The sequence below is a fragment of the Psammomys obesus genome, unplaced genomic scaffold (assembly GCF_907164565.1).
Source record: "Psammomys obesus unplaced genomic scaffold, mPsaObe1.curated_primary_1811, whole genome shotgun sequence".
NCBI classification, from domain to species: Eukaryota; Metazoa; Chordata; class Mammalia; order Rodentia; family Muridae; genus Psammomys; species Psammomys obesus.
The window spans coordinates 6840009-6866052 of record NW_026587556.1 but is presented as its reverse complement, the minus strand read 5'-3'; the positions used below and the strand labels follow the sequence as shown (position 1 = coordinate 6866052).

At 39.0% G+C, this 26044-nt stretch overlaps 1 protein-coding gene across 3 annotated transcripts in view; it reads left to right on the top strand.

The window, feature by feature from the left end:
* Sugct (succinyl-CoA:glutarate-CoA transferase) overlaps positions 1-26044 on the top strand; it is a 668162-nt gene that overhangs the window by 77093 nt on the left and 565025 nt on the right. For all 3 annotated transcript variants that reach the window (XM_055603972.1, XM_055603970.1, XM_055603971.1), the window contains exon 7: positions 24705-24796. In XM_055603972.1, coding sequence (XP_055459947.1) covers positions 24705-24796 — 92 coding nt within the window. The remainder of the gene's footprint in view (positions 1-24704; positions 24797-26044) is intronic.

The window sequence follows — 26044 nt, the reverse complement described above, 5'->3', positions numbered from 1 at the left end:
CCTCATGGCAGACAGGAGAGAGAGAGAGAGAGAGAGAGAGAGAGAGAGAGAGAAACACTTATGCTATCATCTTTTCCTTTCTACTCTGTTATACACTGCACCCAGCAAAAGGGATGGGCCACACATATTGAAGGCAGGTAATCCCTATTGCCGATATAATAAGTAGTTAGTTAGCTAGTCTGTTAATCCTATTTGAAAATACCTTCAAACACATTCCTTGAAGTATTTTCTATTGTCTTTTAGGCATCTTTCAACCCAGTCAAGTTGTCAGGAAAGATTACCCCATCAAATGTAACGACTGTACATGAAAGGGCCTTCTGTTACTAAGGGTCACAATAATGATGGTTGGCAGGGCCACTCTTACATTTTGTTGAAAGAGAGCATCAAACAGAGAAGATAAACAAGGTTAACAATAAAAGAAAAAACAGACAACCCCCCCACCCCCGAGCCCTTGCACATAGAGTTGCAAAAACTTTTCATTAAAAATTCTTTTGGTGTAAATTTTCTCATAGAATTTTTAATTTGTTCACTTCTCTATAAATAAAGTGTCACTTAATCAGGCCCTGTTAAAGACAGTAAATCTACACCAAACATGAGCTGTTTTTCCTTATAATAGGAGTGAGTGAGGAAAAAAATCCAGTTCATTTGAGGGCAGCATGCACTCTTTTGAGTCAGAATAAGACACATGATTTACCACTAAAGAATGTTCTTCTTAATCCTTTGCATCCATGATGCTTTTCTCAGAAATTTTCTCCCAATTGTGGCATGTGAAGCTGTCTTTGCTGCCTTTGATCAGTTTTGATCTTTAGCCTGTTTCTCCATAGGCATCTGAGGGGATTTTGAGCGCCAGCGTAAGGACTGACTGCTTGCTGTCAAATAATGCAGGATCTAGATCACTTTTTTCTTTTTTGTCTTTTTGAGTCAGGGTCTTACAAGGGGCCTTGACTTTCCTGGAACTCACTATATATAACAGGCTGGCCTTGAACTCACAGAGATCTGCCTGCCTCTACCTCCCAAATGCTGGAATGAAAGGCATGCACCACACTGCCCTGCCTTTAGAGTTACTCTGCTAACCTTTCTGACTCTAAAGATCTTCTCAGAGTATTGTAGAAATTTATTTGCATATGGCTACAAAGTCAGCATTCATTTGAAACAAACCTGGCGGTTGTAACTTGAACTTGACTGTATCAGGAGGAAATCTGGTATAGTTCATGATTTTGTAATCAGTCTGTTACTACACATTCTTAGGCCATCAAACACCAGGTTGAGAGAGAGACAGACCCTGAGTGAAGGTGGAGGAAGCACTGTATAATTCAAGCTGCATGTGGAGATAACAAATCCTGAGTTTCTCATCACTCCATTGCCCACTTAGCTTAGAGCTAAATGGGAGCTGCTCTCTCTGGCATTTTCATAATGCAGCTCTTCTTGGTACTTTGTCAAAAGTACATACAGGTATTCATTTAGAAGAAACAGTGCCAGTCTCACGGTTGTTCATTCCAGCATAGTAATTTACAAACTATTTATTTTTGGCTACCCGTAGAAGAACTTTGAGCCAGAGTTGAGTCTCCCAGTGCAAAATATTTTGACATCATCTGATTTTACCATGAGGACATTGAAGGCTAATGCAGATTCTCTTAGTGCTAGCTTAATTGAAACCAGCAAGAGGGAAAGTATATTGAAATGGAGGCACATTACTTACATTGATGGTACAGGAACCAGTTTTTATTTTAGAGTCTTAAAGTTGGTAGGGACACAAGATATGTGTTAGATTTGCTTTTAGTATTTATCATGTACTTAGTAAAAAGAATTAAAATACAAAAGTCAGTTTTCATTTGCATAGTATTATCATATAGTGTGTAATTATTATTGCTAGATATGTAATTATATAATAAACAATATATTTACTAGCTACATTTTAATTAAAAACTCTTATTGTTCTTTTACTAATCCTTAAAAATAATAAAATGCTCTTGAAAATTTTGATAATAGAATCAAAAAAGGAAACAATTATAATGTTACTACCCTTAGATAATTACTTAAATTTTGGTGCAAACATCCATAATCACTTTTTTTTTTTTTTTTTTTTTTTGGAGATAGGGTTTCTCAGTGTAGCCTTGGCTGTCCTGGACTCTCTTTGTAGACTAGGCTGGCCTTGAACTTAAATTGATCCTCCTGCCTCTGCCTCTCGTGTGCTGGGATTAAAGGTGTGTGCCACTATGCCCAGCTGATAATAATTTTTAACTCCAATTTTTTCAATCATATGTATATATTTTAGAATTTGTTCTTTTATTCAAATGTTTATTGTTTCCAAAGAAATAGTTTGAGTGAATTTATCATTTCAAATGAAAGGAAAAGACCTTCTTGAAACTTTTGGGGAGGATTTGGCTTTTGTTCCCTGGAGTTTGGTGAATAAATGGATTGGTACATGATTCATGCCCGAGACATTTAGAGAGCTAAAGGATGTCTGGAGGACTGTGGTTTGGGAAGCGACTGCAGTCTTGCTAATATTTCCTGTGGATCAGGGCGAGAAAGAAAATAACATTGTGTGCCTTTGGTCTGTCCAAGAGAACAGAGCAGAAGGAAGCTGGTATGCTGCTGATGCCCAGGGCTTAAGAAAGATTATAAGTGACCAGCTGGAAAGGGATAGAGACACCAGTATAGAGAGCCTTGCTGTTAGAAATCTCTGTTGTTGGAGTGAAGGAGAGCTTTACGGCTCAGAGTGAAGCTACACTTGATCACCAAGGTAGCAGCAGTGAAGACCTTTGTCTTCCTGCCTAACCAAGGGGTTGCTAGAATCTGCTTAGTGAACCAGTATGCCCTGTGGAGTTGAGCCCTCTTACTGTTGGTTTTTCTTAAGTGCCATGGGTTTTCTTGGTAGTTGTTAAATTTTCATTCAGTGGTAAAAAATTAATGGAATGAAACTTACTAGAAACAAAACAACTCTCTCCTGGTTCCTATGTTGGATGGCCATTTCCTTCCTGAAGTTTTCATTAGGAGCTCGACTTGAGGAGCAACTTTGGTTATGTTCCCTGACTCTCTCCATAGCTTCACTCTTACATTCTCATCAAATGATGCTCCTATTGTTGCTGTAAAGTTCAGAACATTGAGAGGCCTAGCAATGCCTTCTTGTGTCTTAGAAACGTTTTCTTATTGTGTGGCCTTGGGCATGTGAGTGTCACCTTGTGCATGTAGAGACCAGAGAACAACTTGCAGAACTTGGTTCTCTCTTTCCACCTTGTGGATCCTGACACTCAGGCTCTGTATCAAGCCCTGTCCCTTCCGAGCTGCTCTGCTAGCCCTTCTGTGCTGTTTAAATGTTGTTAGGTCCTCTCTTCAGTCTTACTTGAAATTCTAATGCAGATAAAGTGCAACTTTTCAGACAAAGTGGGGCCAGCCCCCGGCAATACGGCCTAGTGGTGGAGTGCTTACTTAGTATGTGTGAGATCTACTATAATACAAACAAACAGACACCCCCAAACAAACAACAAAAATCAAATACTAACAACAAAACACAATGGCCTTGCTATTTATGTAACTTTGAGGAAGTTATGTAAATTTTCTGAATTATAAATTTCTCCTTTGAAAATTCTAGAGTTGTATGGATTAAATGAATTAATGTATATGAAGTGCTTGGCATAGAGAAACATATTTAGGAACTGGCGGGGCTTTCTTTTTTGTGCTGCCACCACCTCTCCCTCCTCTCTTTATCCACTTTGTCTTCTTCATAGAGATAAATTAAGGGAATTTCAGATGTATATTAGCATTGGTTGCAGAGTAATTTATTATATTATACATTTGGATATACAGACACTTTTGTATTATCCTTTTTTTTTTTTTTTTTTCTAGTTTGCTTTCTGTTGCTGTGACAAAACACTCTGCCACAAAGCAACTTAGGGTCAAAAGTGTTTATTGCACTCAGAGCTTCGGGTCACAGTGCATCACTGAGGGAAGCCACGGGAGAAAATATGGAGGAACACTGCTTGCTGACCACTTGAACGCTTTTGCTAGCTTCCTCACACATTTCAGGTCTGCCTGCCCGGGGGTGCTGCCTTCAGTGTGCCTGGCTTTCCCACATCAATTAACAATCAAGAGACTCTTCTGCAGTTATGCCTACAGGCCAATTTCATCTGGAACCTCTCTTAATTAAGGTTCCTTTGTCAGATGACTCTATCTATCTCATCTATCTATCTATCTATCTATCTATCTATCTATCTATCTATCTATCTATCTATCTAATCTAATCTAATCTATCTAAACAGGGCTATCTACACACTTACAGAGATCCTCTTGCTTCTGCCTCCCAAGTATGGGGATTAAAGACATGCATTACATGCATTACATGTCTTTAATGCAGAACATGCCTGTCCTGTTTGAATTTTTATATGGACCATATAAATGGCAGACATTTTGCCCCTTTGCCTTTAAATATTTTAGTTTATATTTCATAAATCCAAGGATTTCTATAATGCAAACAGCACAATTATCCATCAGAAAATTAAGAGATTATGTTACATCATTTTAAGTATTTAAAAATTTCTTTCTTTAAAATGCATATGTGTGTATTTTATGCATATATACCTTTATAAAAAAAGAGGGCATCAAATCCCATTTTAGATGGCTGTGAGCCACCATGTGATTACTGGAAATTGAACTCAGGATTTCTGGAAGAACAGCCAGACCTCTTAACTACTGACCCATCTCTCCAGCCCAACTTTAAGTAATTTATAGCTAGACCCTATTGATATTTTGTCAGTTGTTCAATAATGTTCATTAAAGCTGAGGAAACATAACATTTTGGTTGAATCCAATTGTTATGACTTAGTCTCCTTTATTTTAGGTTTTATCTTATAGTTCATGACATTGGTGTTTTTGAAAAGTCAATTATATGGTAGGATGTCTCTCAACTTGTATTTCTTTGAAGTTTCCTCATGAATGGGTTTTAAGTACTGTGGATGTCAATCTTAGGAAGATATGCTCAGTTCCTCCCAGTGGGTACAGATAGGGCTTCTGTACATAGCTGAGTGTCCTGGAACTCTCAGTGTAGACCAGGATGGCTTTAAAGTCATCTGTCTGCCTCTGTTTCCCAAGTACTGGGATAAAAGATGTGCTCCACCACACCTAGTAATGATTCTTGTGTGAGTTATTATTACCATGATTTTGGTAATTATCAAGTATCTAATTCCATTGTTATCCTCATGTCTATTAGCTGGCTTTCTGCTACTAGGAAGAGACTTGGTTTTATTTTGTTATGAAAAATTCATAAAAAATGTGGATTCTGAGAGTCATATTTAATCAATAGGTTTTATTCTATAGCTTTCACTTTTTTCAATGCTCAGATATCGACAGATTTGGCCAGTGGGAACCTCCCTTTCTTTTTTAAAAATTATTTTGTGTTTTGTGTGCATGCACACCACATGCATGTCACATGTCTGTGGAGGCCAGAAGAAAATGTCCAATACCTGGAACTGAACTGGTGTTAAAGTTGGCTGGGAGCTGCCATGTGGATTCTGGGAATTGAACCTGGGTCCTCTGGAAGAGAAGTAAGTGCTCATAAATGCTGAGCCATCTCTTCTTCCCTTCCTCTAACACGAATGACCTAAAATGCTTCTTGTATACTTTCACCGTGTCATATTCATTGAACATGTAAACATTATTTTACACATGATTTTCTAGGTTTGCCCCACCATGCCAATGCTCTAATCCATTTTCTCCAGCGACCTTGGTGTTGAGTGGAGAAACTAAGATTTCAGAACTCGATGTGTTTATATGTAACTGCAAGCTTTTAAGTCTCATATTAGCTAGTCTATACATGTTGAGTTTACCAGGACCAATACATGTCATTGTGTTTCTCTGGTTTTATGTTATTTCTCTGCCCTGAGATTTAGTGTCAGTGAGAGTACTTGGCAGCATTGCTTACCAAAGTCTCCACTGCACAAAAGTTCTAATTGCTCTCAACTATGTCCTTCTCAGGGATTATTTCATGTGGCTTCTTTTATTCTTTTGTTTCACTTATTTATTAAATAAACATGTCTGTTTGCCTTTAACTGAGAGTTTTCTTCTTGGCCCTGGAACAAGGATAAAGGTGATTCTTATTAAGTTAAGTTGTTACTTATTTGGATTATCCATTTCTTTGGATTTGATTTGAGATGATGTTTAGTCTTGCTTTGTGAAGAAGTCTGTCCTGAATATTTTTGTATTCGTTGCCTAGAATGTCCTTTCAAAGGCTGACGTAGTGTTGCTATTTGGAGTGTGGGAATCAGCTATAGGAAGTTGGCTTATGTGAGAGTCTGGCTGGGTTTTTTATTTTCTTTTCTACTCAAAAGTTTGTTTTACATTTCTGTCATTTAAGATTTGATTTTTCTCTTGAAGATTAGAAAATATATAATAATGCTAATTGTCTTCACTTTTTAGTGATTTTTTTCATTTTCATAGCTTTATTAGTTATAGTATTTCTTTTTTTCCCAGGTAACAACATTTATTTCACAGTAATAAAGTCTCACAGATCCCAAAATAAATATACTTAGAGATTTTGTGCACAGTAAGGAGCTAATTCATTATATAATTGCCTGATTACAGGCACAGATTTGATATATGATAAGGAGCTAATTACATATAGTTGCCTTATTGCTGTGTTCTTTTTTTTAATTTTATTTTTTTCTTATCAGTTACATTTTATTAACTCTGTATCCCAGCCGTGTCCCGATCCCTCATTCCCTCCCAATCCCACCCTCCCTCCCTCATCTCCACCGTGCCCCTTTCGAAGTCCACTGATGTGGGGGGACCTCCTCCCCATTCATCTGATCCTGTTTTATCAGGTATCTTCAGGACTGGCTGCAAAGCTCTCCTCTGTGGCCTAAGAGGACTGCTCCTCCCTTGGGGGGGGGGGAGGTCAAAGAGCCAGTCATTGAGTTCCTGTTAGAAATAGTCCTTGTTCCCCTCACTATGGGAAACCAATTGGTTACTGAGCTACCACAGGCTACATCTGAGCAGAGGTTCTAGGTTATATCCATACATGGTCCTTGGTTGAATGACAGTCTCTGAGAAGACCCTGTGCCCAGATATATTTGGTCCTTGTGGAGCTCCTGTCCTTTCCCCATCGTACTAACTCCCCTTCTTTCATATGATTCCCTGTACTCTGCCGAAGGTTTGGTCATGAGTCTTTGTATCTGCTTTGAAAATACTGCTAGTTAGAGTCTTTCAGATGTGCTCAGTAGACTCCTGTTATACGTTCAATGCACATCCCATCTGTCTTTCTAAACGAGGATTGATAATCTTACCCCATGTCCGCTCTCTTGATTATCTTTTTTAGGTGTGTAGATTTCATTATGTTTATCATATCTTATAGGTCTATATAAGTGAGTATATACCGTGTTTGTCTTTCTCCTTCTGGGATATTTCACTCAGGATGATCTTTTCTAGATCCCACCATTTGCCTGCAAATTTCATGATTTCCTCCTTTTTGATTGCTGAGTAGTATTCCATTGTGTAAAAATACCACAATTTCTGTACCCATTCCTCCGTTGATGGGTCCTCTGTCAGATAAAGGGTTAGTGAAGATTCTTTCCCAATCTGTAGGCAGGCGTTTTGTTTTGATGACAGTGTCCTTTGCTTTACAGAAGCTTTTCAGTTTCATGAGGTCTCATTTATTGATTGTTCTTGGAGCCTGTGCTGTTGGTGTTCTGTTCAGGAAGTTGTCTCCTGTGCCAATGAGTTCTAGGCTATTCCCCACTTTTTCTTCTAACAGATTTAGAGTATCTGGTTTTATGTTGAGGTCTTTGATCCACTTGGACTTTAGTTTTGTGCAGGGTGATAAATATGGATCTATTCTCATTTTTCTGCATGTAGACATCCAGTTGGACCAGCACCATTTGTTGAAAATGCTGTCTTTTTTCCATTGAATGTTTTTGGCTTCTTTGTCAAAAATTAAGTATTCATAGGTGTGTGGATTTATTTCTGGGTCTTTTATGTGGTTCCATTGATCCTCCTTTCTGTTTTTATGCCAATACCATGCAGTTTTTATTACTATTGCTCTGTAGTACAACTTGAGATCGGGGATGGAGATACCTCCAGATGATCTGTTGTTGTACAGGATTGTTTTGGAGATTCTGGGTTTTTTGTTTCTCCATATGAAGCTGAGAATCTTTTTTTCAAGGTCTGTAAACAATTGAGTTGGTATTTTGATGGGAATTGCATTGAATCTTTAGATTGCTTTTGACAGGATGGCCATTTTCACCATGTTAATCCTACCATTCCATGAGCACGGGAGATCTTTCCATCTTCTGAGATCTTCTTCAATTTCTTTCTTCAGAGACTTGAAGTTTTTCTGAAACAGGTCTTTCACTTGCTTGGTTAGTGTCACCCCAAGGTACTTTATGTTATTAGTGGCTATTATGAAGGGTGTTGTTTCCCTAATTTCTTTCTCAGCCCTTTTGTCTTTGGTATACATGAGGGCTTCTGATTTTTTTGAGTTGATTTAGTATCCTGCCACTTTGCTGAAGGTGTTTATCATCTGGAGGAGTTCTCTGGTTGAATTTTTGGGGTCACTCATGTATACTATCATATCATCTGCAAATAGTGACACTTTGACCTCTTCCTTTCTGATTTGTATCCCCTTGATCTCCTTTAGTTGTCTTATTGCTCTGGCTAGGACTTCAAGTACGATGTTGAAGAGGTATGGAGAGAGTGGGCAGCCTTGTCTTGTCCATGATTTCAGTGGGATTGATTTAAGTTTCACGCCATTGAGTTTGGTGTTGGCTATAGGCTTGCTGTATATTGCCTTTACTATGTTTAGATATGTGCCTAGTATCCCTGATCTCTCCAAGACTTTAAACATGAATGGGTGTTGGACTTTGTCAAATGCTTTTTCAGCATCTAAGGAGATGATCATGTGGTTTTTCTCCTTCAGTTTGTTTATGTGGTGGATTACATCGATGGATTTCAGTATGTTGAACCACCCTTGCATGCCTGGGATGAAGCCTACTTGGTCATGGTGGATGATATCTTTGATGTGTTCTTGGATTCGGTTTGCAAGTATTTTATTGAGTATTTTTGCATCAATGTTCATAAGAGAGTTGGTCTGAAGTTTTCTTTTTTTGTTGGGTCTTTGTGTGGTTTAGGTATCAGGGTGACTGTTGCTTCATAGAATGAGTTTGGTAATGTTCCTTCTGTTTCTCTTTTGTGGAATAGTTTGAGGAGAATTGGTGTTAGCACTTATTTGAAGGTCTGGTAGAATTCTGCACTGAAACCAGGGCCCAGGGCTTTTTTTGGAGGGGAAACTGTAAATTACTGCTTCAATTTCCTTGGGGGATATAGGGATATTCAATCTTTCTACCTGATCTTTACTTAATGTTGGAAGATGGAATCTATCAAGAAAATTGTCCATTTCACTTAGGTTTTCAAATTTTGTGGCATATAGGCTTTTGTAGTATGACCTAATGATTGTTTGAATTTCCTCTGTGTTTGTAGTTATATCACCCTTTTCATTTCTGATTTTGCTGATTTGGATAGATTCTCTCTGCTTTTTAGTTAGTTTGGCTAAGGGTTTGTCTATCTTCTTGATTTTCTCAAAGAACCAGCTTTTTGTTTCATTGATTCTTTGAATAGTTTTGTTTGTTTCTAATTGATTGATTTCAGCCCTGAGTTTGATAATTTCCAGCCGTCTGCTCCTCTTGGGTGTATCTGCTTCTTTTTTTTTCTAGGGTTTTCAGTTGGGCCATTAAGTTGTTTGTATGTGATGTTACAAATTTCTTCTTGCAGGCACTTAGTGCTATAAATTTTCCCCTGAGCACTGCTTTCAATATGTCCCATAAATTTGGGTATGTTGTGCCTTCATTTTCATTGAATTCTAGGAAGTCTTTAATTTCTTTCTTTATTTCTTCCTTAACCCAACTGTTGTTGAGTAACAGGTTGTTCAGTTTCCATGTGCGTGTCGGCTGTTTGTTGTTTCTGTTGTTGTTGAGGTCCAGCTTAAGTCCATGGTGGTCAGATAGGATACAAGGGATTATTTCAATCTTTTTGTATCTGTTGAGGCTTTCTTTATGACCAACTATATGGTCTATTTTGGAGAAGGTTCCATGCGGTGCTGAAAAGAAGGTATACTCTTTTGAGTTTGGATGAAAAGATCTGTAGACGTCTATTAGGTCCATTTGATTTAGGGTCTCTGTAAGTGTTTTTATTTCCCTATTTGTTTTCTGTCTAGTTGATCTGTCCCTTGGTGAGAGTGGAGTGTTGAAGTCTCCCACTATTAGGGTTTTAGGATCAATGTGTGATTTAAGCTTTAATATTGTTTCATTTACGAATGTAGGTGCTCTTGTATTTGGGGCATAGATATTCAAAATTGTGATGTCCTCTTGGTGGATTTTTCCTTTGATGAGAATATAGTGGCCGTCCTTATCTTTTTTGATTAACTTGGGTTGAAAGTCTATTTTATTAGATATTAGGATGGCTACTCCCGCTTGTTTTCTGGAACCATTTGCTTGAAAGACATTTTTCCAGCCCTTTATTCTGAGGTAGTGTTTATCTTTGTTGCATAGGTGTGTTTCTTGGATGCAACAGAATGTTGGATCCTGTTTCCGCAACCATTCTGTTAGTCTGTGTCTTTTAATTGGGGAGTTGAATCCGTTGATGTTGATAGACTCTAGTGACCAACAATTGTTACTTACTTTAGATGTGGGGTTAGTGGTGTCGCTGAGTTTCATTGCTTGTATTCTTTTGATTTTTTTGTTGTGTAGTTATCTATTTCCTCTGTTTCCTTCGATGTAGTTGTTTTCTTTGGTTTGGAGTTTCCCTTCTAGTAACTTCTGTAGAGCTGGGTTACTATGTAGATATTGTTTAAATTCGGTTTTGTCATGGAATATTTTGAATTCTCCGTCTATGTTGATTGAAAGTTTTGCTGGGTATAGTAGTCTGGGTTGGAATGTGTGGTCCCTTAAGGACTGTATGATTTCTGTCCAGGCCCTTCTGGCTTTCATAGTTTCTGTTGAGAAATCTGGTGTGATTCTGATAGGTCTACCTTCATACTTGGCCCTTTTTCCTTGCTGCTTTTAGAATTTTTTCTTTGTTCTGTAGGTTTAGTGTTTTGACTATGATGTGACATGAAGAATTTCTTTTCTGGTCTAGTCTACTTGGTGTTCTGTAGGCCTCTTTTATGTTTATGGCCATCTCCTTCTTTAAGTTGGGAAAGTTTTCTTCTATAATTTTCTTGAACATATTTTCCAGACCTTTGAGCCTGATGTCTTCTTTTTCTCCTACTCCTATTATTCTTAGATTTTGTCTTTTCATGGTATCCTTGATTTCTTGGATGTTTTGTGTTTGGAACTTTTCTGATTTTATTTTTTCTTTGAGAGACATGTCAATTTCCGCAAGTGTATTTTCGGCTCCTGAGATTCTTTATTCCATCTCTTGTATTCTGTTGGTGATGCTTACCTTTGTAGTTCCTGATCTTTTCTCTATGTTCTCCAGCTCCTGGTTTTTCTCTATTTGTGTTTTCTTTATTGATTCTAATTCTGTTTTCATGTCTTGCACCATTTCCTTCATCTGTTTGAATGTGGACTCCTGCTTTTCAATGATAGCTTCTATTTTTTTGTCCGTTTCCTCTCTATGTATCACTAATTGTGCCTCTACTTCTTTGGCTATAATTGCCTGTATTTCTATGAGTGCTTTGTTTATTTCTTCTTTATTTGCCTTCATATGTGTGGACATTTCTTTGAGAGCTTTGTGCATTTCTTCTCTGTTTGCCTCAATTTTCGTGGTCATTTCTCTGAGAGCTCGATTTGTTTACTCTTGGTTTGTCTCGATTTCTTTGGCTATTTCTCTGAGGGCTTTGTTCATTTCATCTTTATGGGCCTCTAATAGCTGGAGAAACATAGTTTTGAGGTCGTTTTCTTGTGTATCTAGTGAATTGAAGTGTCCATTGTTTTGTGGGGTTGCTGGTGAAGTCATTATGTCCTGATTTTTGTTGGGAGTGTTCTTACGTCTGCCTTTAGCCATCTGGTTATTTATAACCCTCACTGTTTGTTACTTTAGTTTGTAGTTCGTGCTATGATCGTCTCTTTCTGTTTTCTGGACTGTTTTTTCAGGAAGATGAGAGAGGTTCACTGGTTTGGGAATGTGCACTGTGGTTTGAGTTTTGCCTAAGTAAGGAATGTGATGCTGGCGCTATTGGCTTGTGCTTTTAGCAGGCGCAGTGTGCATGCGCGATTCTCTGACAATTGCAGTGGCCTGCAAGCCACTATTACGCAGTTCTGACTGAAATCCAGGGATTGTTTGCCTGGATTACACTGGTGGACCCACAAGGCAGAGGCTTCAATGTTGGGGTCGCTATCCCAAGAATCCCTATGATGCCCACACTAGGGATGTGGGTGGCAGGGATCTCATCTGGTTGCTTCTGTGGAGAGATCCTTAGTCTGGGGCAAACTCTCCTTAGAAGGCTCACTCACTCTCTTGCAGGACCAATTGGAATGCACAGGGGTTCCCCTTGCTCTCTACTCTCTAATTTGGTCCTGCTGCGGTAAATGCGCGAGTAGGCTAACAGTCAGCTCTGTGACCCTGTGGCCGCAGGACTCAGTGTCCACCTTTCCTGTGTGCTGCCTCTCTGTCCTTTCCCTCTGCCAGGAGGGGTTATGTTGACTAGTCCCAGGGTAGTGCGGGAAAGAGTTAGGTTGAGTGTTCTCAATCCCAGATCCCGGGCCCAGATTTCTCTGCCAGAAGCAGCCTGGCAGTAGAACCTATGTTTGTTGATCCCAAGAGAGTACCAGGTAGGGTTGAGTGTCCTCAGATCCAGAGCTTGGGTTTCTCTGCTAGGGGCTGCTGGGTGAGCTGGAGAGGGTGTGCTTTGTCCCGTGGCAGGCTGCCTCTCTGTCCTTCCTCTCTTACCTTCCCCTCCGCCAGGGCAAGCTAATGGCAGTGCTCTCAGGGGAGTGCCAGAAGGGATTGGGACTTCTCAGTCAGATCCTGAGACGGCGTTTCTCTGCTGGGGGGGGGGGCGCCGGTGATAGGACTTGGTGCTAGACCTTATTGTGCTGGACCCAGGAGTGTCTCAGGATGTGTAGAATGACCACAGTCCCAGATCCCAAGCTGAAGTTTGTTTGTTAGGAGCAGCTGGCGGCACTGGACTTCTGGCACTGTGAAGCTGCTGCCACACCGTGGCAGGGTTATGGCGGCATTTGGGGGAGTGCCCGAAAGGATTGGGTTTTCTCAGCCCCAATCTCGGGTTGGGGTACAGACAATGTGGTCTGTGGCAGATTCTGCAGGATGCCTCCTGCCTCCTCCCAAGAGGGAGTAGGGATTTTGAGCTGGGTGTGCAGCCGCTCTCCGCGCTGCGGGAGCTCAGTTGGTACCCACCATGGTCGGAGAGACCTTCCAGGGAAAGACTGTGTGACCCGTGATCAGTCTCGAAACTTTCCTTCCCCGTAGGGTTTTTTTGCGACTGGGACTCCCAGTCTCTGGCACCCTTGTGCCCACCAATCAGCCTGGGAAAGTGATTGGGATACGCAGGCGTGCGGCTTCAACCCGGAGACCCAAAGCCCGCGTTACCCGTGATCTCTTCCGGGTTCTGGTTGGGCGGCCCGAGAGTGGACCTGATCGATTCCCACGCTATGGGAGCCTCCCCTCAGCTGGGGAAACACGATCGCTGTAGTTTTAGGGCCCAGAGTTCAGTCTCCTGGTCGCTGCACAGAGAGTGTTGTCTCGCTTCTCAGACACAGTGCTCTCCCAGCGCCGCCATCTTGGCCCCCCCCCAGCTATCACTTTTTAGTGATTTTATGGTGCATCTATCAAACTGTGAGCTGAATTCATGTAATGAAGCTTGCAATATAAAACTAACTACTGATATTTTTTTCTGATAGTTTTTTTAGACATGGAAATAAGTTCCAATTCATAGTTGGAGGACAATTTTATTCATTTTCATTATATCACTGTGGTTTCTAATAGCCTTTGCTCCAGTTCTTGAATAAATCTTTTAGCATTTAGAATAATCCATGCATGAATGTGAAAATCTGCTGGCATGGCATCAGAACTTGATAATCTGTGCATGAGAGTGTAAATTGGCCGGTATGGCATCAGAGGTTCTCAGTGCTGGACTCCATTTAGATGATGAACGTTTTTTTTTGTTGTTGTTTTTTTTGTTTTTGTATTTTATTTTTTTCTTATCAGTTACATTTTATTAACTCTGTACCCCAGCCGTGTCCAGATCCCTCATTCCCTCCCAGTCCCTCCCTCCCTCCCTCCTCTCCACCGTGCCCCTTGCCAAGTCCACTGATAGGGGGGACCTCCTCCCCATTCATCTGATCCTGTTTTATCAGGTATCTTCAGGACTGGCTGCAAAGCTCTCCTCTGTTGCCTAACAGGGCTGCTCCTCCCTTGGGGGGTGGGGAGGCCAAAGAGCCAGTCATTGAGTTCCTGTTAGAAACAGTCCTTGTTCCCCTCACTATGGGAAACCAATTGGTTACTGAGCTACCACAGGCTACATCTGAGCAGAGGTTCTAGGTTACATTCATACATGGTCCTTGGTTGCATGTCAGTCTCAGAAAAGACCCTGTGCCCAGATATCTTTGATGATGAACGTTTTAATGACTATCTTCTTTCCATAAAGACACATTGTATACCGTATAACGTTCTTGGCATCCAACCACCCCTACTCCCATCAGTTGTGCAGAATCATTTTTGAAAGTTTATATAAAAAATATCATAGCTATGAAAGGAATAGCATAAAACACAAAATGTGCACAGTTAGCTGACAGATATTAAGTTTCTACTGTCTACCTTGTATGATGATATTTAGTTGGAAAAAAATACATGTACATAAAACAGCTGTAAAGCAGAAAGTACTTTTAGCATTAACAAATTAGATATGGTAAAACAAATGGCAATTTTGTGATAAAAACCGGATGCTTCTGTTACACCATCCAATTTGTCTTTTTGTTTGAATTGGGAACATATGCCTGTTAGCATGATGTTTCCCATGTTTTAAGTCCTTTGCAATTAACCAATCTCAATCTTGCTGCTGCTTCCGATAGAAATTGGTGATCTAATTTCAAAGGTTGTTGAGAGAACAAACCACATTAATCATACTTTTGGTCTTTAAACAAGGTCCAAATTGTTGGCATTCTTGATCACAGTTTTGTTCCAAATATTATGTAAATCGTTGGTGCTCATATAAATATTTTATTAAATATTACTTATAATCATGAATGTCAACAATTTTATAGCTGCTTATAGGATCATGGTAAGTAGTGGTATAACCTTGAGTAATTGTCTTAGTTATTTTCAACACTGTTTTCTTTCATTGTACCTAAAATGGGACAGTAAAATGTATTCCATCCAGTTACTGTGAAGCATAGATGAGATGACGTAGGAAACATGAGTATAATTTTTTGAAGTAGCAAGTACTGTGGCCATACTATTTTTATAATCCTAACTTGTCTCTATTATTAGGCCAATGGAGTCCTTGGATTAAGTATTCTTAGATTGGCTGTAGGCTTGTTACATTGGAATCCAGCTGAAGTGTTTGTAGTAGGAGGGAGGAGGAGAGAAAGACATATGGATACGGATGTAGAAAGAAAAACCCTATTAAACTGGAGATATAATTGTGGGGAAGTTTCAAACGGGACTTTCCAGAGTGTTAGTAAGAAAGCAAAAAGCCACAAGACTGTGAAATTCTGCTCCTCTCAGCTGATGTCTCGAGACAAGCGAAGTGATCACAAAACAAAGAGGAAACACCAGAAAAAAAAAAAAAACTTTTTAGAAGACTATCTCCCAAGTTCGTTTCTGAATTAATCCCTGTAAAGTAGAAAGTGGCTAAGAGACTTGCTAGAAGAAAGAGGACCCTGGGTAAGTTGATCTATTCTCATCCAGAAAGGCAAACGGGACGGACATTGGAAGAGGAAGAAAACAGGGAACAGGACAGGAGGGCCCCAGAGGGCCTCTGAATGACTCTACCCAGCAAGGTATTAAAGCAGATGCTGAGACTCATAGTCAAACTTTGGGCAGAGTGCAGGGAATCTTATGAAAGAAGGGGGTGATAGAAAGACCTGGAGAGGACAGGAGCTCCACAAGGAAAGGAAAAAAAAATCTGGCCCCAGGGGTCTTTTCTGAGACTGATACTCCAACCAAGGAGCATTCATGGAGATAACCTAGAGCCCCTGCACAGATGTAGCCCATGGCAGCTCAGTGTCCAAGTGGGTACCCTAGTAAGGGGAACAGGGACTGTCTATGAATGAACTCGGGCTGGCTCTTTGATCACCTCCCCCTGAGGGAGGAGCAGCCTTCCCAGGCCACAGAGGAAGACAATGCAGCCAGTCTTGATGAGACCTGATAAGACTAAGATCAGATGGAGAGGGAGGAGTACCTCCCCTGTCAGTGGACTAGGGGAGGGTGTGGGTGCGGAAGAGGGAGGGAGGGTGGGATTGGGAGGGCACTACAGTTGGAATACAAAGTGAATAAATTGTAATTAATAAAAAATAAAATTAATTAAAAAAAGAAAGTGGCTAAGAATGGAGAATGATGTCTGCTGTTCAGGTTGATGTCCAGATTGTGATATTAACATTGAAGCAAGAGTTCAGGGTTTCCTGCTAACGCTTTCTGACTCTGAATGTCACTTAACACCTCCAGAACTCACCTTTCATATTTGTATCATAAGAGCCTTTGCTCACATCTTTTCATATCTAATATTATTTATGTACTTTTATTGTTCTTTTGGTGTAATTTTAGATCTATGAAATGGACAGCATAACATTTTAGAAATTATTATTATTGTTTTATATATTATTCTGAAAAAGTGATACTGAACACAGTATAGGATATTTCAGTACCCAGTTTAATAATTTATGACTTACCATGTTTTATTCATAATTCATAACCTGTTATGGATCTTGTACTACTGAATATTTACAAATAAAAATCAGAATTCATGTAATGTCCTTTCTAATTATCTTAGAATATACGTAATAGAAAATGACCCTATTTAAATCCTCAATAAGGCTGGCAGGGTGAGTCAGCTTGACTACCTGAGTTTTATCCCTGGGATCCACATGGTGGCAGGAGAGAGCCAAGACATCTGGCTTCCACAAAGACACTGGCAAGCATGCATGGAGGTTCTCTCTCTCTCCTTCTCCTTTTTCTTTTCCCTTCCCTCCCCCATCTCACATGCACGTACTTACACACACATAAACTTAAAGCCTATATATATGCAATGCCATTATTAAACATAAATAAAAATAGTGATTAAGGTAATTAAACATGCAATTGCCATTCAAATTTCTCTCTCTCCAAATATCTTCTTTACCTTACAGCTCCTTTCCAATCTTTCTTTTTCCTTGTGACTTTCTTGATTTTTCTCTTTTGTCCTGTTATGCTAATTGTGTTTCTATAATGTCTGTATTTTTTAATAGTACATAGACAAATCTGTAAGATTGTTCAGATTTTTATTTGAGTTCTATTTTTGTCAAGAATATTTAATAGAAATGATGTTTTTCTAGGTGTCACATAATGACACCTTTTTGTGAAGGTGAAGTTGGAGAAGTTATTAATGATTGTGTATGTTCATTATTATTAATGTTTGCATATATCTATTAATTCTGTAGGAATTCTATAGCAATGGGTTTAACTCTGCTATGTTTTCTTCATGCTTGGTAAACTTTTTTTTTTGAGTCAGGCTTTTTCTGTGTGGCTTTGGCTATCCTGGAACTTACTCTGTAGATGAGGCTGAACTCAAACTCAGAGATCTCCTCGTCACTGCCTCCCAGGTGCTGGGACTAATGACATGAACCATGGTTGTTAAACTTTTACAAAACTAATTTCTCTGGATTATGGGTAGATGTGTAAGTTGGCAAAATGCTTGCCATACAAACATGAGAACCCAATTTGGATCTTCAGAACCCACATAAAGCTCTGGGCAAGGTGGCTTATATCAATCAGCAACCCCAATGCTGGGGATCAAGGAGTATAGAGATAGATCCCTGGTGCTCTGAAGCCACCCACTGCAGCCAATCAGTGAGCTCCAGGTACAGAGAGAACAGCTGTTTTAAAAAAATAAGGTTTAAGTGATTTAGTGATGAAGGCAACTGGTCTTCATCTCTGGCTGCCAGATGTGTGCATGCAACAAACAAACAAACACACACACACACACACACACACACACACACAAACACACAAATTCTATCATCAACTACTTGATTATTACTCAGTGAAGGTTAGGTAGATGCGAAAGTTTCCCTTACTAATCTTCACAGTATGAATTTATATCCTAGTATATACTAATAATTACGGGCAATTACAAATTCACTATGGACACACAAATTTAAGGTAGTTGATGTGTTTAAATTCACCGCAGTTTGGATACTAGGAATTCTTGTTCTGTGTTATTCCCTTATTCCTGGGCATTTTTAATGGGTAGAAAACAAACATTTAAATAAAATAAAAGTTTAAAATACTGAGTCTTTATTCATATTTTAACTTAAAAACTGTGTGTGTGAGCTGGGTGCGGAGGCACACACCTGTTATCCCAGCACTCAGGCAGGCAGAGGCAGGCAGATCTCTGTGAGTTCAAGACCAGCCTGGTCTGCAAAGTGAGTCCAGAACAGCTAAGGCTACACAGGGAAACCCTTTCTTTAACACTCCCCCCACCAAAAAGTGTGTGTGTGTGTGTGTGTGTGTGTGTGTGTGTGTGTGTTGGACTGTGTGTTATGATATGCATATGGAGGACAGAGGGCAATTTTGAAAGTCTGGCCTTTCACATGTTAATTTTCTCTTATGTTTCTGTTGTGCAGTCTATTCCAGGATAGCTGGCCTGTGAGCTTTCAGGAGATTCCCCTGTCTCTGCCTCCCATCTCACAGTAGGAATGCTGGGATTACCAATGTGTATCCCCGTATCAGGCTTGGGGTCTAGGAATAGAACTCAAGTCATCAGGCTTTCAGAAAAAGTGCTATTTCCTGATGAGCTGTGTTTCAGGCCCTCTTATCATTTTAACTCTTCATACTATAAAACAAACAGACAAACAAAAAACAGCTGACAAAAGAAGTGCGGATATTCATATACTTTATTATTCATCACCAAATATTTTATTACCTTTTGCTCTTCCCACATAATGGCCTATTGTTAGACTTTCTACAACTTTTAGAATGTTAGTATTAGTTATCTAATTATATTACTGTATTTATATATATATTTTTTACATTCACTACTGGCACAGATGTACTCACCTTTGAAATGTCTTTCTTCCTTGCTCCTAAGAACCTCTCCCTGGTCTGTGTCTTTGAGGAAATCAGATACCAGACCGTGGATGTGGGGATAATGTATAAAATAGCATGAACAGAGAGGGCCAGAGGAACTAAAGAGCTGTTCATGTCTGGAGAACAACTATACTGAATTTAAACTGCTTTGGAGGCATGGCAAAAGATATAGTGAATGTTGAACTGATTATATCATAAGGAACCCAATAAGTCATGTTTGTGAATATTATTATTTTAATCCTATAGCTATTTGAACAAGAATTTTAATATAGAAACAATTTGGTCTGATTTTTGGAAGTTCTTTGTATCACATGAAAAGTAAATTAAGGCAGGGGAGCAGTAAATAAGAGTATAAGACCTTAGATAGTTGTGGGAGATATCTGGCAGGACAAATAATAAACCAGGAATTATTGATCAATTGATATGAGCAAGGAGTTAAAGACCAGAGTTTAGGGTAACTCAGGATTCTTGATTGTATATATGCTGAGGTGTGATTTTCATTAAATGAGCCAGTGAATATAGGAAAATGAACAATGTTGGTTAATGGTATGTGAGTTGATGTCATTTTTGTTTAGGACATCAAAAGCTTCTAGTATTTCAGACTTTTGGATGGTGATGTCAAGTCACATAAACATCTTTGTGTTTAAGAATACAGATTTGAGCCCATATCTCAGCTCTGCTATAATACTTTCTAGGCTTTATTTTGTTCTCTTTCCTTTTATTGTTATCAGGCTAACACCCCACCCTGAAACTCTTTGTTACTTAGAAGCCTCAAGCTGACCTTAGGCTGATCTCTATCAGGAGAGCTGTCCTGAGAATTGAGGCGCTTTGGGTTTGGGACAGGTGTATATAACCATTGGGTGCTACTAAGATGCTCAACATGATCCAGTACAGTGCAGGAATGCATCCTGTGAGCAACATTCATTCAGTTCCTTTCATTTGGGGTGTGTGCAGAGCTTCTCATCAGTTTTTCAAAGGGATTTGTGACTCCCCAAAGGGTAAACATTGGTAGAGAGGGTACTGAACACTGTGAGGCATCACAGAGTTACAGAGAGCATGAGTGCCTCTTTGTGCTGCTTTCTAAGACTGCTAGTGAAGGAGAGAAGGATGACAAGAAGCAAGGCTCTACTAAGAAGAGAATGAAAACAGGACCCCTTTTACTCCGTTTCCAGCAAGCAAGTTTTGCTTTCTAGTCATTGTTCATAAGAGCCACGAGATGGCGCGCTTGTCCCTCACAGTGAAAATAAGTGGAAGGTGTGTGTGTAGGGAGGCAGGAAGAAAGGGAGAGGGAGAAGGAGAAGGAAAGGGAGACAGAAAGAGAGACACAACGACAGAGACTGAGAGACAGACAAAGAGACAGAGAGACAGAGGACAGGAGGGAGAGAACAGTGTGCTTCTGCATTTCTGCAGCCCCCTCAATTTCAACAGAAAGAATTGGTAGGTTTTTTTGATAGCTGTTTTGAAACTGTAGAGATGAAAGTAAAACAAAAACCGCAACTGTTTGGATCTCATACCCAGATATTAATTGAATTTTTCAGTAGATAATTCCAGTTTTCACATTACCAACAGAGAAATCTAATTGTTAATACTATTGTCAAAACTGTTGGTATTATTAATAGCATTTAAATAGTTAAGTATTAGGTGAAAAGACAATAATTTTTTTTTTTTTTTTGCTCTCAAACACATATAGACACATATACACATGTATATTGCTATTTTTGTTTGTTTTCTGAGACAGAGTTTCTCTATGTAGCCTGGGTTGTTCAGGAACTCACTTGTACACCAGGCTAGACTCAAGCTCACAGACAGTGGCCTACCTCTGCCTCCCAAATGCTGGGGTGAAAGATGTGCACCGCCCCACCCAGCTTTACTACATTATGGTATTGCTACCACTTTTTTTATGTATATCGAGCAAGTGCTAAGTTCCAACTATAAAAAATCTTCCATCCTTTATGGATGTTAGACAACTTAATTTCAATACTTAGGACTTCTAGTCTCAATACTTTGACATACTTCAAAGTAGCCTTTCTTATGGTCTTCTCGATACCGTATGGAAGAATGTAAGCTAATGTGTTATTGGTGTGTTGACAAGTAGGTTTTTATTGGTTAATGTATATTTAATGCTCAGTGTAAAATTCACTTTGCTTATGCTGTGCAGTCAAGTTGAATTTTCACAGTAAACGTGTGAGATAAATGTTAGTATTGAAGCTATCATTGAAGCTCAGGGAAATTAAGTGAATTGTTGAAGATTTAATAGTTTTTGGCAGAGCCATAATTGAATGTGGATTTTTTTTCAACTCCAAAGTTTACTCTCTTTTTAATTGTACCTTCTGTCTCCAATGAAACTATCTACATATTTCTTCACTAGAGAGAGTAGGAAGTTTGAATTTAAAGTTTATGGTATTTGTGCTTCACTCATGTTATGAAATGAACAAAAGAGAGAATTTATATCACAAGGCAGCCGTGTGATACACTTATTTAGTAAGCTGTTTGATTTCCTCCTGAGCACATTTCTCTGCAAGCTCCTCTAGAAGATTCCTTTAGAGTTGTGCTGATGAATAGAGGCCTTAGTTTGTCTCACTTGAAGGATTTGGACTTCTTGCTAGATGCACATATTGATTTTCCTAAAGTTGAGCTCACTGAAACCTCATCCTCCGCGTGATTCCTGTTGAGCCTACAAGTGATTTACCAATCACAGTGTTCCTTCTGTGTGCCAGAAGCGTTGCTTTGCTCCAGGGTGCTGTTCCACGCTGGGAATGATCTGTGGCTTGGAAAACATTGCAGTGAGGACTGCAAGTCTGGTCTAGCACCACTAGATGCACTGAAATCCACTCGCCAAAGCTTGGAGGAACTTTCCAGATTTCTGCATGGCGACTGCTGACTTCACTTTTTTTTAATTGTTGTTTTTCATTATGGATAAAGTTTATTCAATACATAATTCAAGAATAGATTTGTATGCTGAGAAATTCTGTGACTAAAGTGAGTTTTCTTTTATCATCAAGATGATGTAAACAGGGGAATTAAGACTACAAATGTACTGAATACAGTTAAAACATTAGCTTCTTTTCTTCTGGAAGGACCCCTCAATTCCATTTGAATAAATATCTTTTCCATTTTTCCTCATAATGGAATTTTGTGGGAAGTTAATAAAAATAAATAATTGTTTCTCATCTTCATCCTAGCATTGAATTCTTTTATTGTTATGATCTCTCCATAGTCCATTTTTGTCTATTTTAAAGCTTTAAGGAATAATAGTTTAGAAATTATATGTGTTGTTTTTGAAATCAAGAAAAAACAACTTTTTACCTGAATCAGGACATTCAAGTTTTTCTTTTAAATCATATTTTTTTTATACAATAGTTGTAACTGGAAGGTAAATATATTGGAAAGATTGTCTGTAAGTAAGTGATAATTGAAATTAAATGATAGGCTTATTACAAATTTGTTCTATTTTGTTTGAAAATTTGCATAACAAAATACAAAGGACATATGACACATTTCTGTCACTGGTTATGAGGGATATCATCAACCAAGCCCGTTGGTACCTACCTGTTATCCTGGCAAATGGGAGAGTTTAGACTGGAATTCTGAGAGCTCAAGATGGGGCTATAAAATAAGTTGTTGTCTCAAGATCCAGAAAAACAAACAAGAGACAAATATCTTTTAATCTTTAATTATTTTAATAATATCTTCATATTACCATCATGTTTTTTTTTTTCTTTCTTTCTTGTCTTTTCTAAGATAGGATTTCTCTGACCTTGGCTGTCCTGGACTTGCTTTGTAGACCAAGTGGCCTCGAACTCACAGAGATCCACTGACCTCTGCCTCCCAGAGTGCTGGGATTATACGTGTGTGCTACTGCTCCTTACTTTATCCATGTTTCAAGTGAGGATTTTTATATGCTTTTGTGCTAACAGAGACCATTTTTGCTAGCAAGTATGGCTGAGTAGATTAACTGATGATTAAACCATATAACTTCTTTGACTTCTTCATTCAGTTTATGGATTGATCTTGAAAAACATGATAATTTTTGAGTAACAAGTATTTATTCCTCCATTAAGTGTCATCAAACATGATACTAGAGGCTGAGGAAAGAGCTGTCACTCAAACAGAAAACATTCACAGAGGTTACATTTCAGCATGGAGGAGAGAACTGCAAGCAGTAAACAACTATATTACACTTCTTTGAGGTTGAAAGTGCTATGAACACAAATTGCATAAAGGAAATTGAAAATGGGATGTAAGCTGCTTTCTACAAAGGGCCATTAAGGAAGTCTTTTTTGCTGAGGAAACATTTAAGTAGAGGACTGGAGGGAAGGAAGGATTGAAACGGCATGCCTCCCCAGTGTCTGGTGAAACTAGTCCCCCAGGAGACCCTTTCTACGTACTTATTAAGCAGAGCATATAAATACAGATGTCAGCAAAGCTCGTCATGTGTTCACTCTCTGGGTCGTAAATGGGATTTGGAGATGGAATCCTACAGCTGATAGAACCTTTAGGATTAAACAATGAGTACCAAGAGAGAAAAAGAGTAAAAGAAAGATTACTCATGTTCTCTTGATTTTTGTCTTTCCTTTCTAACAAAAAAAGTCAGAAAGAAAAATATGTAGCACCTAAAGAGACACTGATACGTCATGAAGTTGTTTGATATATGGCTGCTGTTTTTTGACACAGGGTCTAGCTATGTAGTTCAGGCTAACCCCAAACTCTGGGTCCTTCTTTAGCCCCCTGAGTGCTCAGATTACAGGTACACAAGCACCAGCATTCCTAAAGTATGTCCAGTTTTAAAGTCTGTCACTTACGATTTGCTTCCTTAGTTGAGAGCTATGCGGACCTATTCTAGCAAATACATTTTGCTTCACTTTGTGAACTGTCATGGAAGAAGAGCAGGTAGTGTGTAGTGAGGCCTTGGAGCTGACATAAAGAATTGGTTGGAGGCCTAAGGAGAGAGAGAGCATACCCCATGTAAAGCGGGGAGCTGTTCAACTTGGCTTGCTTCCAGGGGAGGATAGGGGCTAACAGTGTGTTTGTGTCTTCTCGAGACAAGGTTTCTCTGTGTAGCCTTGGCTGTCTCGGCACTCACTCTGTAGACCAGGCTGGCCTTAAACTCAGATGCACCTGTCTCTGCCTCCTGAGTGCTGGGATTAAAGGCATGTGTTCCAGCCATGCCCGGTTTATTTTCTGACTTTTAAAGAGAAGCTAGAAATTATGTCTTATATGCTATCTTAAAAAAATTGTTGCCAACTAAATAAAATCATTCCAGAATATTCCAAAGGCCAAACAAAACACTCCTGAGGGTAGAATGAGGCCAGCAGTTGAGCAGGTTTTTGTGTTCCATAATATACAGTTAATGCTTACTGCCTCTGTCAAGGGGTCATACTGATCAGATAGGAAAAGTGCTGCAGTTTCTTGAGATGAATGGATCTAGCACACTCTCAATGCCATGTGACACTGAATGCCTATTCTTCTTGTTGCAGGATATGGCCAGACAGGGCCCATGTCTCAGAGAGCAGGTTATGATGCTATCGCCTCTGCTATGTCTGGTCTAATGCACATCACAGGGCCCGAGGTAGGTATTCTTAGAAACTGGGGATACAGAAAGAGTTATTAAACTACAACAGAAGTGTGGTTGTTATAAAGGAACTGAAAGCTAAAGTCAATATGACTTCACTGAAAAGAACAGTCTTTTCTTTTTAATATCTTGCAATGAACTTCGTTTCATTATTCAGGAATAATCACCTTGGTGTGACTTAGAAATTTTCTTCCATGGAGAAGAATGACTGACTTGATATCCATTTCTGCCTACATTTAGTAAATATACAGAGAAGACAATTTTTTCATGTAGAGTATTTTAAGTAGTCATGTACTTGAAATTTTGTAATTTAAAGTGACAGATATAATTTGTCTGCCTTGCCATATATACTACAGTTGAATTATTTAATGCTATAGTCCTCCATTGATAGTGTTTTTCAGGATTTCTAAAAGAATATAGCTGTTCAGAGTGTGTTTGGTTAGATCAAAGGAAAGACTTTTGGGGAAAATATGAACATTATTAACGGTAAAACAAAAGCATAATATGAAAGCCTAGTAGATAAAACTAAAGTATGTCTATTTCAAGACAAACAGGGTTGGTATGCTTGAAAATCTTTTACAGCAGGTGTTTCTCCCTTAGTTACTTTTCTTTAGTTAATTCTAGGCAGATCACTGCAGTGTTCAGATAAACTGAGGCAGAGTGACCTATTTTAAAATCTTATATTTAATTCAAAGCAGCTATGAGGTTTTAACGTCCTAAGATACAAGGCCCTTTGTACTTCTGTCTTCTGATGTTTCATTTTTAGTCACAGAAAGAAAAAAAAATGTATGCAGCCCTTTCTTAAAATAAGGAGGGGACCAATTTTCATTTTGTTCATGGAGAGAGCAGAGCATGGACTTCCTCTCATTTGGTAAAGATGTCATTATTGGGAGTGTTTTTATTTAGAGGAACTGAACTCAGTTGGAAATATGTGAAATTTGGGACCTATCAGTTTTTACTCAAGGGCTAAAAATGAATAAAAAACTACTGAGGTGAAACATTTTTGTGGTTCCGTTGGTGATTCAGTACACTCTTACAGGGGTCCACATAGTACATGTTCAACCTTAGGACTTTCCAAGATTATTTTCTAATTAGTTACAAAGCAACACGTTTCATTGTCACATTCATAACACGTTATTTTAGTTGATTTTTCTCACCTGCTCTTCTCCATCTTACCATCTTTCCCATAAGTATTTACACACACACACACACACACACACACACACACACACACACACACACACA